Below are 18,355 nucleotides of genomic sequence, written 5' to 3'. Positions count from 1 at the left end.
TTAATATTTAGTCAAATGCCTAAGTTCCAAAATCCTTACTCTTCCCCTGAAAAGTTCTTCGCCTTCCTAGCATAACCTTTTCTCTCAGTGGCACTACCATTCTTCAAGACTAAAAGACCAGAAAAATTTATTATTTACATTTCTTTATCCCCTGTAAACCTATGTCAGCACAGATTTTGACTGTTTTGTACATTAAAATGCTTACCACACGGTAAGTGTTCAAGAATGTTCAATTAATGAATTGACACAGTAAACACTTACAGATTTTCGTGTTTCATAATTTAATTTTTACCAACATCTCCCTTGTACAAGTAATATCATTGTAGTAAGGTGGGCCAGCTGCCATAACAAACAAGCTCAGCATTTTAATGGTACAGAATTTGATAATCTTTCATGTAATAAATAGTTCAATGTGAGTAGCCAAAAGGTGACCATCCCCAGGGTGAGTCAGGGTCGTAGGTTCCTTTTATCTTGTTGTTCTTCCCAGCTATTAGACTTCAGGATTTTCTCCTGGATCCTCTCCAATTAGCCTCCATGGGCAAGAAGTCTAGAACCATCAAAGTGGTTTCTCAGGGCCAGGCTTGGAAGTGGCAGGCATCCTTTGTGTTCATGTCCCGTTGGCCAGCATGCTGTCATAGGGCCACACCTAGTGCAAGGAAGACTGGGCATAAAGTCTACTCATACTCCAAGGAGGAAAGGGAGATGGGCTCCCATGACAACCATATTTTAAAGAAGAAAGATGAGACTGGAAGACGTTTAATTATTTGCCTAGGTCCTACAGTCAATAAATTGTAGGACTGGGATTAGAACCCTGATGGGGCTCCTCTCCTTCAAGGCCACTTTATTCCCTCTTTACTACACTGTCTGAATACATAGCCAAGTCATCTCTGAATTTTCACTGAAATCTCTGTGATGATTAGCCTGGACTTTTCCTATGCAGCTGTTACTGAACAGGGATCCCAGGGGCTTCTTTCCAGGACCCTGGTGTCCTGAACACAGAATTGGTCAAGACACACAGAAAATGACAGCAAAGGTATAGATTTACTGAAAGCAAAAGAAAATACATTCCTATAGGACAGGAGCCAGCTGGTGATTACAACTCCAGGTAGTCGCAAGGTTAAAGGGAAAGGAGCCTTTAGTACCCAAAATATACCTGGGCTGGCCCCTCCTCATGTAACTATGTAGTGGGACAGCTGTCCTATCAAAAATCTATTTTTGGCCTAATGCCAGATGTAAATGAAGGATGAGGATGAAGAGGATGATCGCTTGTGCCCCTCTCTAGAAGAAGGATTAGGAAGAGTACCTTCTGATTGGTCCCATGAACAGCCCTGAATTCAAAGGAAGGACTAGGGATAGATTTTCCTGATTGGTTCATTGACAGTGCCCAAAAGCCTTAAGCCTGGGGTCGTTCGGGTCCTGTGTTCTGCATATACCCCACCTCCTTTCTAGCACATTCCTTCCAGTTTACCCCAGCCCTAAACTCCCCCTCACAGCTCCTTCTGGATGGAATACCACCATTCATTCCTCACCTCTCAGTTTCCCCAATTCTGCCTGCCTCTCAACCAGAATCTTACTCAAGTCTCTGCTACGCTTAATTTCCCTCCTCTGTCCAACCGTTAGAATCTGCCTTCTACCATTACCATGCACCTGAAACTGCTCCATTAAGTCAGAGATTCTTAACCATTCCCTTCTAATATTAGCTGTCACTTATAAGAACTAGTTAGCAGGCCCTGAATGTATATGTAGTATGTCACTCTGTCACTCCCCAGAATAACCTCATGAAGGTATTATGCTTTTCCACATTTTACAAGTGAGGAAACTGGGGGTGGGGGTCAGGCGTGAGCCTGGCTTGCTTGGGGCCACACAGCAGTTAAGCAGCAGAGTCAGACTGGAATCTAGGCTGGACTCACTGCTAAACATGTGTTCCTGCCACACAACTACCAGGCCACCATTTAGCCAACAGTGAGCCTGTTTCCCAGGGCCTCTCAGGTGGTCTAGAGATCCTATCAACAGTAACCTATTTTTACCCCCTCTCCCCTGTTCTTCCTGTTCTTCTCTAAGACTTGAAGGCACGCATTTACTGATAATTTTAACTACCTTTAGGCCTGTCTCCCCAAATAGTCTAACTTTATCAGAAAGTTGGTTTAGGCCAGTGGTGATGAACCTATGGCACGGTGTTACTTGTTTTTGTTTTAAGACAGAAGATGTTTTCTGGTTTTAGCTGTTCTTGTTGGCATTGAGTGGTATATAATTATGATTTAAAATTCCCTGGTTATTGACATTGCTCACCTTTGAGATGTTTATTAGTTATCTGCATCTCTGCTGTTGTAAAGAACCTGCTTATTCACTCATTGTATTTTCCTTATTGATTCAGGGGAATCTTTAAATATCCTGGTTATGAGTCCTTTATTGGCCATATGTACTGCAAATGTCTTTTCCCACTTGATGTTTGCAACTTCTCACTTAGTGTTAAGTCAATATTAAATCTAATTTTTAGGTAGTCAAAAAAAAAAGACAGAAGATGTTAGTGTGTGAGTTGTTTTTCCTAAACAAAAATCTCAGGATTCCAGTTTAATTGCAGTGTTAGCACTTTTCAATGAACGAGTGAGTTTTGGGTTGCAATTTGGGCCCTCATCTCTAAAGGTTCACCATTACTGGTTTAGGCTACCTCCTCTTACGCATTCCCTCTGTCTCCTGCACACTGGGACATTTTCCTTTGTAGAACTACTACAACTGAGCAGAGAAAGGCTGGCTTGGCAGAGACCAGGTAGGATGCCCATAGTTTATTTTCAGCTGTGCCCATGTCGTGGGTGGAACTCCCAGAACTCACTTGGTGCTTGGACTTCCCAGGCATGCAATAGAATTAGTAGCAGCGGTTTCCATGCAGACAGTTGTCCTGCAAAGGAATTACGTGAGCTGTATCTACACACTGTACTCACTGTGGCATTGTTCACATAGGCAGTGACCTTCATTGATGGCTTTGGGAAAGTCACAAGGAAATAACACAGCTAGTTAGTGGTTTTTTCTCTTTCTTGATTATATGCTGTTCTAATTTGCTATACAAAGTTGTGCAACCCCTTGGAATGTGCTCTGTGCTCCCTGCTGCTTTCCAAAGGCAAAATATCAAGTCAACAATCCCAGTGTTGTAATGTTCCAGCCTGAAATTTACCTAGATAACGCAGCAATTATTTGCTCTTCTGTAAGAGGACAAATAATATCTGGCAGCAGGAATATAACCAGGGTCCTGAGTGTTGAAGCAGAGAAAGAAGATAAAGGAGATAAGAGGCTGGAGATTGTTAAAAGCAGCACCCAAGTTGGTGCCTCATTCCTAGCAAAACCATCCCTCAGAGTCTAGAGGGAGACGGTTAAATCATGAAACTAATTGCCATCCTTTTCCTCTGCTCCAGGCTGCTACCCAGCTTTACCCAGGAACCAGACTACCAGGAAATTGACTGCAATCACAAGGACGTATTCCAGGCTGTGGACGCCGCTCTGAAGAAGTTCAACAGTAATAACCAAAGTAGCAACCAGTTTGTATTGGTCCGCATCACTGAGGTCAACCAGACAGTAAGTGAGCTGTGTAGCCTTGAAAACACCTAGGATTTCTGCTAGCTCAGAGCCCAGTGCTTGTTCCCTCTCTCTCTCTCTCTCTCTCTCTCTCTCTCTCTCTCCTCTCTCTCCAGTCCTCAGGCAACCAAGATTGGTTTCCGGGGGAGTCAGCAAAACAGTATCTTAGGATGAATTGAAACAGAAGTCAATGGACAAGTTTTCTGGGAGCTAAGCAGAGTGGGAGAATCCAGGAACTCAGTGTGAAGGAAAAGGATTCGCTGGGAGTCTGGCCCTAGACCAAAATATAAAAAGTTCCAAACTTTAAATGGGAGGAAGTTCTTTGCAAAGTAGGTCTAGAGGAGTCAGGAGTGAGATTAGCATGGTTTACTGCATTAGACAAAGTACTTACCATGAAATCTGAATTCATCAAAGTTAATAGCAAAGTTTTAGTTGGTTTTTAATATTGTTTCCCTTTCTGTCAGGATGCATGAATCAAAGAAATACAATTTTTTTAGAGTTTGTTTAAATAAATTTCACTATAAGAGACTATGTCTTTGGATTAGTAAGCAAATGGCAGGGGAAAAAAACCCAATCATGTGACATTTATGAAGATAAAGAAAAAAAAAAAACCCAGTGGACATGTTTGTTTGTTTTCCCCAGAAAGCAAAATTGAGCCACTTTGTTTCACAATTCAATGTGGCTGTGTAAGGAATCCTGCCTCCTGGTGCCTTCAAGCAGCTCTTTATTGGTGGTGCCTTCATTGGCTGACATCTATGGCAAAGTTGGTTCTCCTTTAAAATGTCCATGTGGTCCTCTTTTATGTTCATTTTTCCATATGGGTACAGGTGCTTGATAGGCCTAGGTTGGCAAAATGTGACCAAGCAGGTTCTGAGGGAGCACAGAGACGGAGGACATGGGGCTGGTCCTGCCTTCCTGAGAGGATAAGAAGGCACCTGAGCCAGGCCTCAGATTACTCAGGGACTGCTTGCCCTTAGCTACCAAGTGAGAGGCTGGACAACATCCCCTCCTGGGTCCCTTATTGCTCTAACATCCCAGAGTTCTGCCTCTGAAAGTTCAGCACCCTTAAGATTTATGCATGACATTTTAGAAAATCAAAAAAGGGAACGAAGTACCCATAAGTTCTACAACATCCTACCTCCTTCAAGGCTAAGCTTTGCAAACATAGAGTGAAAAGCGAGATACAAGGACCACATATGGTTCCATTGATGAGACTGTGGAGCAGGTGAACGAACACAGGGAGACAGAAAGCACATTGTTGGCTGCCAGGGGTTGAAGCAAGGCACAAGGGGAAGTAACTGCCAATAACAATAAACAGGTATAGGGATCCTGTGGGGAGATAAAACGGACTACCGGGAATTATGGTCATTGCTACAAATACTAAGAAACATGTAATTCTACAGTTTGAGTGGATGAATTGCATGGCATGTGAATTTCATCTCAATTGTTTTAAGAAAGAGGAAAAAGAAAACTTAGAAAATAGAGAAAATAAACTAGACCCACCCATAACTAATCCTACCACAGAGATAACTGGTGACATTTTTTAAAAAGAGACTTCTCTTTTATAATTGCAAAAGTAATATGTGTTCATTAGGGGCACTCTTTTTTTGTGTGGACTTTTTTTTTATATGTGTTCATTAGGAGGAAGAGTCAAACAATTTAGAAATGTTTATTTAAAGAAGAAAGTGAAAGATATTTGAAATCTCACCACTGAGAGATAAACATTTTAACAGATTGCTGTACATCTTTGAAGACTTTTTAAAGGCATATATGTGCATATAAATCAGTTTCTACAAGACATGGGCTAATACTTTGTAACCTTTAAAAAATACATATTTGTAACCGAGTAGGATGGTGCACACCTGTAATTCCAACTGCATGGGAGACAAACAGGAGGATTACAAGTTCAAGGCTATCTCGGTCAACTTAGAAAGACTGTCTCAAAATTAATAATAAACATAAACATTATTATGAATATTCTTCCAAGAAAATATTTATAAAAATGTAAATATTTATATTTTAATGAATATCTGGCTCTCATTGCATCCAATCTAATTAAGATCTATATTTATAACTATACCAGCATCCACTCAAATTATTTGCTGTTGGGTCAGCTGGATAAACTCTAAATATCTTTGATTGCTTTTTTCAGATTAATAGTGACGCCTTTTATTCTGTCAAGTATGAAGTCAAGGAGGGTGACTGCCCTGTTCAGAGTGACAAAACCTGGCAGGATTGTGACTACAAGGATGCTGAGGAAGCTGTAAGTGTGTCAGTGACTCTCAAGCCTCCAGATTTCTCCATCAAAAAACTGGGTTTATCTTTAAAAATTCATTAAATTAATTTTTAAAACGGATACATAAAAACCTAAGAATTGTGTATATCAGTGGGACACCATGTGATGCTTTGATATATGTGTACACAAACTGTGTACTGTTTTAAATCCGGTGAAACATCTTTTCAAACATTTATTCTTTGTTATGACAACATTCAAACTTTGTCCTTCTAGCTGTGTGGAAAATGCAGTTTGCAGTTGTTATCGATAGTCATCCTCCTATACAATAGCACACCAGAGCCTCTTAATCCTATCCATCTGTAACTCAATCCCCATTTATCAGTCTCCACACAATCCTCTCTTCCCCAGTCTCCCCAGCTTCTGACACACCATTTGTCCTTCAGCTTCTGAGATCAACCTTTTTAGTTTCTGCGTGTCAGTGAGATCCTACAGTGTTTATCTTTCTGTGCCTGGCTTATTTCACTAAACATGTTTTCGGGTTCCATCCTGTCTGCTGAAGTGACAAGATTTTATCCTTTTTATGGCTGAATAGTATTTCATTGGGTGTATCACATTTTCTTTATCCATTCAGCAGCTATGGATTTCTTTATACAAATGCAGGGATAATTACTATCGCTGAGCCTTTTTATTAAGGATGCACATAAACCTTGAAGTGTGGAGATAAGTCAGATGCTTGACATCTGTGTTCTTGTATAAACAGAAAAATCATAGCAAGGCTAACAGTTAAACGTCGTGAAAGCCCTTCCCTGAGAAGGGGCCCAACTGTCCAACCAGAACATGCAAGTCACACCCCAGAAAGACAACAGAACAAAATTTGGGCTAAGCTCAAGGTCTGACAAGGGGAGGATGTGGGTCCTCCAGCTACACAGGCCTGAGGACAGATCTTGCCTTTGGTTCTGGCTAGCCGAGAGGTGGCCAGCAATCTGCTTGACCTCTCTGAATGGATGGTCTCCCCCCAAACGGGAAGTTAGCACTGACCTTGTAGGTTGTTGGAGGATGAAATGAGATAAGTTACGCAAAGGGCTACCTTAGCCAAATGTCTGAAGTATGCCTGGCACAGCCTGAGAAGCAAGGCTCTTTTAGCTGTCTGTGGACTCCCCTCTTGTGCCGGAATACCAGCATCCTGTTTGGGTTTTGAAAAGACAGTCACTTGCAGTCATGACACAGCACTGGTCTTTGAGTCAGGAGAGCAGGTTATGGGGCTGCTTCTGCCCCTCAGTGATCTCACCTGGCAGGTGGGGATAATGAGCCACTGTGTCCCACACTGCCTGTATCTCAGGGCTGTGCCGGTGAGGAGAAGCTTGCTTTATCCCAATAAAATACTGTCACTTAGAAGTCCAATGGGGATGACAGAAGAATGTCAGAAAAAAGCAAAACCAAACCACCCTTCTGGTCAGGTATAGTGACACAGCTAATCAGGAGGCTGAGGAAGAATTGCAAGTTCAAGCCCAGCCTGGGGAACTTGGTGTGGTGGACTGGGGGTATGCTTCAGTGGTAGAGGGCTTGATTAGCATGCATGAGGCCCTGGCTTCGATTCCCAGTGCCCAGGATAAAAACCACTGAGCAACACTAACAAGGGGATGGGTGTGTCTATGCAGTGGTGGCCTCTGGTAGGTGGTTTATGGCTATTTGCACACTTGCTCTTCACAAAGACCCCATGAATTAGATGGGGTGTAGCTCCTACAAGATGCATAAACTGAGACTTTGAGAGGCAAAGGGGCTTGTCAGAAGGGGCGGCCAGCAAATGGCAGAGCTGGAGCTGGACAACACCATCAAATTGCTCTTTCTGATGGGTTAAACTTGAGCTACCCAAATAATATTCATCCACTGAAATTGAGAAGTAGACCAAGTGGAGAGTCTAGCAGGTGGGTTCCAAGGTACTGTGTACATCAGGATGCAAATAAATATTCCCAGAGCTCTAAACAAACACTAACGGTTAAAGCCTCACCATTTACACTGCTTCTCCTCTGCTGTCCCAAGAATATCAGTGGCCTGTAAAAAACAAAATCACTAGACTGCAAAAAATAGTCATTCTAAAACGTTTTTTAGAAAAAAATCACTTTTTCCTCTTGTTTTTAAAGAAAGTCATATTTAGTGGTGCTAGGTAGACTCCTCCATTGGAAAGGTGTAGCTGGACATTCTCTTTCTTTTCTTTTAGGCCACCGGAGAATGCACAGCAATTGTGGGGAAGAGAAGAAATGACAGATTCGCTGTGGCTGCCCAGACCTGCCACATTATTCCAGGTAACTAATGGGACTGGGGCCACTGCCCCGGGCAGGGGGAGGAATTAAGTACTTCTGTGTACCAAAACCAGCGTGCAGCAGGGTGTGCCTCCTGGCAGAGGGTACAGTGCTTGTTGGGGTGCATGCGTGGGTCTGTGGAAGCCTGAGGTAGGGCCAGGCATGTCCCAATCAACCCCTCAGAGCTCTCTATTCCTTGCTTGCCTCTCGGTATCAGGCCCTTCCAAAGTCCATAGGCCAGGGGGTCAGCTCTGGCCTAGAATCATTCAGAGGTCCTTTCACTTTCTTGAAGTTCCCTTCTTTATAGGGGACAGTACGCCCCGCTTCACAGAATGCTGTGAAACTGAAGAGATATTCACCTAAAGGCATAATGCCTGGCAATCATAATAATAGAGTAATGAAAACCTGCATTAACATAATAGTTAGCATTTATTAAGCACCTATGCACCAGCCATGGACCTATGCACTGCACAGGTGTTTATTTAATCCTTACAACAATGAGGTAGATATTAATATCCACCTCTCCTTTTTTTGTGGTACTAGGGATTGAACTCAGGACCTTCACACTGAGCTATATCTCCAGCCCCTTTTCAGTTTTTATTTGGAGAAGAGGTCTCCCTAAGTCACTAAGTTGCCCAGGCTGGGCCCAAACTTTTGATCCTCCGGCCTCAGCCCCCCAGAGTCTGGGGATCACAGATGTGTACCACCACACCCAGCTTTAATATCCCTATTTTTCTGATAAGGAAACCAACCCCCAGAGCAGTTACATAAGCTGCCCAACATCTCAAATAGTAGCAGATTTGGTAGAGTAGACCCTCAACAAATAAAATTCCTTAAAAATACAAATATGAAGCAACTTATGAAAAGATACAGCTATTATTAGCTCTACCAAGTACAGAGGAACAGGCAAATCAAGGTGCTGGCAGTCACAAAAGCTTCCCGGGCACGGGCCTGCTGCAAGCACAGTTTCAGTGTGTATGGGTTAATGCATCGATGTTGCTGCACATCTCCATGGGCTGGTGTCAGGTCTTGGCTTTGGTCTTCTGTGTGGAGGCCTCAGAGTTGTATCCCTAGAGCTCTGGATCTTACATGAGGCTGCATGAAAAGAAAAACAGTCTAAGGCAGAAAAGAGATCACATGTAATTAAAAATCTTTATTTTGATTTAAAGAAAAAAATCTCTGTAGAAGCCCAATGCAATGGCATAACCTTATAATTCCAACTCCTCAGGAGGCTCGAGGATGGCAACTGAGACTAGCTTGGGCAACTTAGCAAGAGCCCATCTCAAAATAAAATAAAAAGAATGTCCCCCAGGTAGGGTCAGGGTCAAACCCGAGCATACCCCCAGCCCTATCCCAGTGGACAGGGGAGGAGACACAAAAATGGCCGCAGGCTGGAGAAATCACTCTCCATCTTCTGAATCCAGCCGGCTTGAGATGAGGCAAACCCCAGGTGACCTTATTACCATCTCCCCTTCTGTTTTTCTGTAGTGTCCTCGGCCCTCCCCACCCCCCGGGGGTAATCACCAGGAATTCTCCCACCTCTCCCAGGGAATTCCTCTTTAGTTTTTTAACTTGGCCCATTACCCTGATTATGCATTATCTTCTTCAAGGAGAGGAGGAGAGAAAGCCATGCATATTGACCCAGTCAATATGTTTCTGACTCTAGATGGAGAGAAATCCAAGAAAGGGGGAGGGGGAGCTTGGTGCCCAGCAGCCAACCACCGAGGGGCAGTGTGGCCCCGAACTGCAGCCTTCCTATTGCCTTTTCATCTTTGTACCCACTCGCTGAGGAGGCCTCCCACCCTGAGGTGGCGCCCCTGGCCCAGGTGCACAGCTCACTGCGGCCACAGCCCCCTTTGGCTCCTGTTATCAGCATGACTTGATCATTTTTTAAACATATTTACATTAATTTTATTGGTACGTTTTAGGTATACAATATAATGACATTCATCATTGGAAATTTGCACCTTTACATAATCTCTCTTGGTTCTTATTTTTTCCCCATTCCCCTGGCTTCCCTTCAACCCCTCCATCCCTCCCTATCTACAAAGACTTTGCTTCCATTTTTTCATTTTCTCATGTTAATTCCATTCCTTTCTTTCTTTTCCCCCACCCCTACCACTTCCCCTTCCCCCTTGCCCCTTTGCTTCCTATTTCACATTATCTATTATACCTTTTAGTCCTTATTTACACTTTCAGTTTCTCACACTAGAGAAACTATTCGGTATTTACACGTGTGTTCTATTTATTTCACTTAAGAATATTGCCTCAATGTGCATCCATTTACCTATAAATGTCTTTAGTTTCTCATTCTTTATGACTGAGTAATATGCCATTTTATTTTTTTTTTAAACCACATTTTCTTTATCCAGTCTCCAGTTGATGGGCAATTGAGCTGCTTCCAAGTTTTAGCTATCACAAATTGTGCTGCCATGAACATGGGTGCACATATATCACAGTGGTATGATTCCTTTAATTCTGTGGGGAAGATACCCAGCAGGGGAGTAGCTGGGTCAAGTGGGACTTCCAGTCCTAGTTCTTTGAGGTATCTCCATACTGATTTCCACAGTGGCTGCACCAGTCTGCACCCCCACCAGCAGTGGAGTAGAGTTCCTTTTTCCCCACAGCCCCACCAGCATTTGTTATTGGTTGATTTCATGATAGCAGCCATTCTTACTGGGGGAAGGTGGAATCTCAGTGTTGTTTTCATTTGCATCTCTCCAATGACCAGTGATGTTGAACATTTTTTCATGTGTTTATTTGCCATTTCTACTTCTTTGTCTGAGAAATGTCTATTCATTTCAGATGCCCATTTTTGGACTGGGTCTTTAAATTTGGGTGATCTGATTTTTTTAAAGTTCTTTATAGATTCTAAATAGTAGACCTTTGTCTGAGGGACAGCTGGTGAAAATTTTTTCCCACATTGTGGGTTTCTCTTCACATTGTTGGTGGTTTCTCTTGCTGTGCAGAAGCTTTTTAGTAAGAAGAGATCCAACCTGTTGATTATTTGTGGTAGTTCGCAGGCACCTGAAGATTTGATCATAAAATCATTTCCTACACCAATGTCTTCAAGAGTTCTACCTAACCTCTGTCCCAGCAGGTTCGGAGTTTCTGTTTTAATATTTAGATCTTTAATCCATTTTGATTTTAGTTTAGTGCATGGTGAGAGATATAGGTCTACGTTTAATCTTTGGCAAGTTGAAACCCAATTTTTGCAGCACCATTTATTAAAGAGGCTATCTTTCCTCCAGTGAGGATATTTGGCTCCTTTGTTGAAGATGAGGTGGCTGAGTGTGTCTGGAGTTGTTTCTGCATCTTTTAATCTGTTCCACTGGTCCTCAGGTCTGTTTCTTTGCCAGTACCATGCTGTTTTTATCACAGTGACTTTGTAGTACAGTTTCAAGTTGGGGATTGTGATACCCGCTACCTTGTCTTTATTGCCTAGAATTGCTTTTGCTATTCTAGGTCTCTTCTTGTTCCAAATGAATTTTTGGATTGTTTTCTCCAGGTCTGTGAAGTATGCTGCTGGGATTTCAATTGGGATTGCATTAAATCTACATAGCAGTTTTGGAAGTATGGCCATTTGCACTATGTTGATCCTTCCTTCCCAGGAGCAAGGGATGTCTTTCCATTTTCTGATACTGTCTTCAATCGCTTTTTTCAGACTGCTATAGTTTTCAGAGTAGAGGTCTGTGATTTATTTTGTTAGGTTGATTCCTAGGTATTTCGATTTTTTGGATGCTATTGTGAAAGGAATTGATTGCCCCATTTCTCTCTCAGTGAGTCTGTTTTTTGTGTACAGAAAAGCTATTAATTTTTGTGTGTTGACCTTGTACCCAGTTACTTTACTGAATTTGGTTATTACATCTAGAAGACTTTTGGTGGAGTTCTTAGGGTCTTCTGTATAGAGTATCATGTCATCTGCAAATAATGACAGTTTCACTTCTTCGTTTCCTATCTTTATTTCTTTTATTTCTTTCTCTTGTCTAATTGCTGTGGCTAATGTTTCCAAAACTATATTGAACAGGAGTGGTGATAGTGGACATCCTTGTCTTGTTCCTGATTTTAGTGAGAAGGATTTCAGTTTTTAACCATTTAGTATGATATTGGCTGTTGGTTTTTCATAGATGGCTTTTATCAGACTGAGGTAGAGACCATCTATTCTGATTTTCTGTAGGGCTTTTATCATAAATGTGTGTTGGATTTTGTTGAATGCTTTTTCTTCATCTATTGAGATGATCATATGGTTTTTGTCCTTGGCTCTATTAATATAGTGTATTATATTTATTGATTTCTGTATGTTGAACCATCCCTGCATCCCTGGGATGAATCCCACTTGGTCAGGGTGTGTGATCTTCTTGATGATCTTCTGCATTCTATTTTCCAGTATTAAGGATTTTTGCATCTATGTTCATTAGTGAGATTGGCCTCTAGTTCTCTTTTTCAGTTGGGTCTTTCTCTGCTTTGGGGATCAAGGTGATGCTTGCTTCCAGGAATGAATTCAGGAGTATTGCTTCCCTTTCAATTTCATTGAAGAGTTTAAACAGTAGTGACAGTAGTTCCTCTTCAATCTCTTGTAGAATTCGGCAGTGAAGCCATCAGGACCTGAGCTTTTTTTAGTTGGTAAGCTTTTAATTACATTTTCAATTTCATTGATTGATATTGGGTTGTTTAGAATTTTTAGGTCATCTTCGTTCAACTTTGGTAATTCACATGTATCTAGGAATCTGTCCATTTCTTCTGTATTTTCCATCTTATTGGCATATAGGTTCTCAAAATAGGTATGGATGATCCTCTGGATTTCTGCTGGATCCATGGTAATTCCATGGTAATTTCACCCTTTTCATTCCTAATTGCATGCATTTGGGCCTTTTCTTTCCATTTTTTGATGAGGTTGGCTAAGGGTTTGTCAATTTTGTTTATTCTTTCGAAGAACCAACTCTTAGCTTCATTGATATTTTGTATTGTTCTCTTAGTCTCCATTGCATTGATTTCTGCTGTGATCTTTATAATTTCCTCCCTTGTATGAGCTTTGGGTTTGTCATGTTCTTCTTTTTCTAGAAGCTTGAGGTTCAGCATCAGGTTGTGTAATTCAGCTCGCTCTGTTTTCCTAATGTGAGTATTCACTGCTATGAGTTTCCCTCCTAAGAATGCTTTCATCGTGTCCCATAGATTCTGCTATGTTGTATAGGGATTGTCATTTAATTGAAGGAACTGTCTGATTTCTTCTTTAATTTCCTGTGTGACCCATTGGTTATTCAGAAGTGTGTTGTTCAATTTCCATGTGTTTATGAAATTCTTGTGGTTTCTTTTGTTATTGATCTCCAATTTCATTGTCTGATAATATAAAGGGGATAACTTCAATTCCTTTGCACTTACTTAAACATGTTCTATGAGCAAGTATGTGGTTTATTTTAGAGAACGACCCATGTGCAGCTGAAAAGAATGTGTATTCTGATTTTGTGGGGTGGAACACTCTACAAACATCTGTTAAGTTCATTTGTTCAAGAGTTTGATTGAGTTCTAGTATTTCATTGCTTATTTTTTGTCTAGTTGATCTATGTATTTGTGACAGTGGGATGTTGCGGTCCCCCACTGCTATTGTATTAGTGCTTGTATGATTTTTCATGCCCATTAGTATTTGTTTTACATAGTTGGGCACACCAGTGTTTGCTGCATATATATTAACGATTATCATCTCTTCCTCTTGGATTGTTCCCTTTACAAGCATGTAGTGTCCTTCTTTGTCTCTCTTAATCAGTGTTGGATTGAAATCCACTTGATCTGCAAAAAGGATAGCTACTCCTGCTTTTTTTCGGGTTCCTGTCTCATGGAGTATTGTTTTCCACCCTTTAACTTTGAGTCTATGAGTTTCTTTTTGAATTAAGTGTGTTTCTTGTATGCAATATATTGTTGGATCTTGCTTCTTGACCTATTCTGCCAGTCTATTTCTTTTGATTGGTGAATTGAGACCATTAACATTGATGGTTATAACTGATACATATTGACTTATCATTGTCATGACTTTTTCTTTTTGTTGGATTCTCCCCCTTTGTGTTTAATTTCTTTTCGTGCCTGATGGATTCATTCTGCTGGGCTTCCTGGGGTTGTGATCCTTGTTGTCTTTTCCTAGAATATTTTTTTTTAAATTTTGCAGTTCTGGTTTAGTATTCATGAAGTTCCTAAGGTGCTCTTTGTCATGAAAGTATCATATTTCTCCATCCATTTTGAAAGATAGTTTTGCAGGGTACATCAATCTGGGTTGGAGGTTGTTTTCCTTTAGGGCTTGAAATACATCACTCCATACTCTTGCCTTGTGGGTTTGTGTTGAGAAGTCTGCTGTGATTCTGATGCGGTTTCCTTTTTATGTGATTTGTTTCTTTTCTCTAACTGCTTGTAGAATTTTTTTCTTCTGTTGGGTTTCTGGAATCTTAACTATTATATACATATGTGTAGATTTTTTTTTGATCATGGCTGGTTGGAGTCCTATATGCCTCACTTAGCTCTATGTCAAGTTCTTTCTTTCTTAATTTTATTTTATTGGTACATTTTAGGTATACAATATAATGACATTCATCTTTGGAAATTTACACCTTTACATTATGTCAAGTTCTTTTCTCCTATTTAGGAAGTTCTCTGCCATTATTTCTGTGAACTGTTTTTTTATGTCATCTGCACTCTCTCCTGTTTCTTCATTGACTCCAACCAATCTGATGTTATTCTTTGCATGGTCTAGCAGCTGCTGGATTGATTTCTCATGGTCCCTTACTATTTTTAAGAAATTTTTCTTTTCATGGTCAGTAATTGCAATCCTATCTTCTATGTCTGAAATTCTATCCTCACATTTGCTCATTCTGCTGCATAAACTTTCAATGAAGTTTTTAATCTCCTGGAAATATGCATCTGTTTTATGGATTCCATTTGTTTCCTATGTTAGGATTCCATCATGTTCTTCAGCTCCTCTAATTTTTTAAATCTGTGTCCACTCTAGATTTATTAATCATGTCTTGTACTATGGGCACAATCTCTCCTGTTATCTGAGAAATTATTTCTGATTTAATTTTTGCAGGTCCTCTTTTGTTGCCAGTTGAGGGTGTTCAGGTGGTTGAGTATCAGATTGTTCCATTTCGTTGCCCTTTGGGGTTGCCTTTGGTGATCTGGAAGTCTGGGTTTGAGATTTATTTGTCTTCTCATTTCAACAGATGCAGCCTGCTGTGCCTTTGTTGAGGCGACTTTTGCTTACCCAATGGTCTTGAATTCTCAGCTAGCCACTACCGAGCAGCCTTTAATCTACTGCTCAGCAGTACACCAATTCCTAGGTTCAGAGTGGTGGCCTTCTGGATCCCTGAGTTGACCTATTGTCTGGGCGGGCTTCTGGCTGGGGCCTGTGCACACTTGCGATGGTATCTAGATGTGCCTCTCGCTGGGACCCCTATGTAGCTATTGTCTGGGAGGGCCTTTGGCTGGGGGCTGTGCACCCCAGTTCTTGTTGTTGGCGCAGGGTTTGGCTAGGGTCTCCACGCACTTATCAATGGTATCTGGGTGAGCCTCTGGGTACTGCTTGTGTGCCTGTGTAGCTCTTCTCGAGGTGGGTCCCTGTCTGTGGCCAATGGTATGGTGGGCCTCTGGCTGAAGCTTGTGGGCCTGTGCAGTTCTTTTCTGGGCAGACCTTTGGCTTGGGCGGGTGTGCAGGTGCCTCTGGGGTCAGAGTGGAGCCCTGGCTGGGATCTGCCTGCTGCCGCGCTGGTCTGGGTCTCACAGCTGCTCCCCTGGATCTGTGAGCACTTATCGATGGAATGGTGGGGCTCTCGACTTGATCATTTATTACAAACTCCTTTTCAAATATTTGACTTCGCTTTATTGGAGTCCCTTCAGTGACCCCTTGCCTGCTTACAGAAACCATTCTTCACTTCCGAGGGCCCATGAATATCCTGGAATTATATGGCAAATGCTGAGTATGTGCATTTTCCTGGGGAGGAGGTGGTAACTTTCACCAAACTTGCCAAAATGCCCATGACCTTCCAATATCTACTGACACAGTTAGCAGCTCCTGGCCTAGAGAGAGGCCCAGGCTCAACAGCACAGCCACCTCTACCAACCATTCACAAAGCTTTGGTAAAATGTGTGCATGCCTTTGCTGGGCCCCCACTCAACCTGCTTCTCAGGAGCCCTCCCTCCCGGTCCCCAGTCCTTCACACCTCATATTGACACCTCCTATCACCTTCATCCTCAGCTCAGGCATCTGCACTGTTTTCCTAGTCTTCCCTGACCACACCCTGGGGTCCTGTCTTTCCAAGATCTTGGGGAATCATCTCGGAGTAACCCTGCTACAGTTCTGTCTCTCCCATTGGCTGTCGTCAAGGAGAGGAGTGACCATCACTAATGCATTAACATTTCCACCCAGCCCAGCTCAGCACCTGGCATATTGCAGCAGGGGCAAACTTCACAGGAGGGCCATGCAGTTAGCCATCATTCCTCCTTTGCACAGTGCACCGTCTTACACACTGTGCCCAAAGAGGAAGCCTTTCACTTTCAGTGCAATTCACCCGAAAACAGCAGCTCCTCCTGCCATCCATGCACTTGTTTGGCATTTTCCTTCCGCTAATGGTTTATTTTAGGTGACAAAACCCTAACATAAAAATCTAACAAATTTTATTAATGCTGTGTGACATGAAAAATTGAAAAACAAACATGTCTTTGGGCTCTTTTTACTTCTCTAATAGCAAAGAGCACATTTATTGTATCAGATTGATACAAAAATTTATTAAACCCTGCTTCAAAGAAATTCCATTCACATTGAAAAATAATGACATGTCTGTAATGTTGCAAATTCTTATAAAAGGCTAAGTTCATGTATTATAACTAAAAGTACTTTAAGATACATTTAAAATAATGTGCAAGATATTATACATATAAAATGTTCCTTAGTGATTTTTTTCCTCTGAATTTAAAAATCCAATCTTGTATTCTCTTTTTTGTAATATAGAAGGGGTTTACTGAAAATCTTGTTTATCAGTTATCTTCTAAGTTATCTTTTTGGGTTTAAGACAATGTGTCTGATTGCTGGCTTTGGATGTTAACTCTGCCCTTTTGCCTGTTCTTTGTCAAGCGGGAGGCCCTGAGGTGACCACAGAGTATGCCTGCCTGGGCTGTGTACACCCCATTTCAACCAAGAGCCCTGAGCTAGAGTCCATTCTGACACATGGTATCCAACACTTCAACAACAACACCAAGCATGCCTACCTCTTTACTCTGGGAGAAGTGAGAAGAGCCGAAAGACAGGTTTGTTTTTTTCAATTTTTCATGTCACGCAGATTTGTTACAGCTTTACATTTAACACTAAAAACTAAATAACAAAGAGGAAGAGGGTATGATTAGTTACCTTTCCCCTTTGACATATCACACTTCCTTGCAGTTCTTATCTGTAATGTTTTATATTTTTCTAAAAGGATAAATTCCTGTATTGCTTTTATAACTAAAGATACTCTAAGAAATTTTAAAATAACTATACATGCTGTCATACACTTGTAATGTTCCTGAGAGATGGTCCCCGCCAGTGGTGGGAGGAACACATATGTGGGCAGCTGGCAGTGAGGACCTCATCTGTGTTTTCTGTGAATAGCGCAGCAGGCAGAGTTTCCTCCTTGGTCAAAGTAAGAAGGGTGATTCCATGTGGAAAGGGAGGAGAAGTGGCTGGTCATTCCCTCTTCCTTTGAAGTATATTTATAATGAACAAATAACAGCATTACATAATCTTCCTGGAAGGCCAGGGATTTAGCTCAGTGGTTCCACTGCCTGCCTGGCAAGCACAAGGTCCCAAGTTCAATCCTCGGTACAAAAAAAAAAAAGAATTAAATACATAATCTTCCTGGAGACGGTGAAATGGGAAAGTCATTCTGGCTTTGGAGTTTTAAGAAAATCATCTTTTGGGGATTTTAAGAAATGTATTTCATCATCTTGATATCATGAGTTAAGCATGGACCCCAAATTCTAAATTGTGTCTGAAGCTGTTGGCATGACTGTCTGGGTACTCTCTAAATTATAGTTCCCTATCAACAGGGGAGTGGTAAAAATAGGTATCTAATAATCTGGTCTTTTTATTGGCTCAGTTCACCATGTTTTTTCTGAGAGTTGTATGGGTCCCTTGTATTTCAGCCTCTTATGAGTGATTCACTTTGGTCAGTAACAGTCTCTCAATTTATAAAGCTTGTGACTTGCCTGGATGCAAGATGCATGATTTATTTGTTTATTT

The 18,355-nt window shown here is 41.5% G+C and overlaps 1 protein-coding gene across 2 annotated transcripts in view; it reads left to right on the top strand.

Moving 5' to 3' along the window:
- Positions 1-3,196: 3,196 nt before the first annotated feature.
- The window catches only part of Kng1 (kininogen 1), a 35,077-nt gene continuing 19,918 nt past the window's right edge, over positions 3,197-18,355 (top strand). For both annotated transcript variants that reach the window (XM_004834823.4, XM_004834822.4), the window contains exons 1-4: positions 3,197-3,567; positions 5,720-5,830; positions 8,022-8,106; positions 17,213-17,385. In XM_004834823.4, coding sequence (XP_004834880.1) covers positions 3,373-3,567; positions 5,720-5,830; positions 8,022-8,106; positions 17,213-17,385 — 564 coding nt within the window. In that variant the 5' untranslated portion in view covers positions 3,197-3,372. The remainder of the gene's footprint in view (positions 3,568-5,719; positions 5,831-8,021; positions 8,107-17,212; positions 17,386-18,355) is intronic.

This window comes from Heterocephalus glaber, unplaced genomic scaffold (assembly GCF_053883595.1).
Source record: "Heterocephalus glaber isolate CG9 unplaced genomic scaffold, H.glaber_assembly_v1.0 deba00001504, whole genome shotgun sequence".
NCBI lineage: Eukaryota > Metazoa > Chordata > Mammalia > Rodentia > Bathyergidae > Heterocephalus > Heterocephalus glaber.
This window is presented reverse-complemented; position numbering and strand designations above follow the sequence as displayed.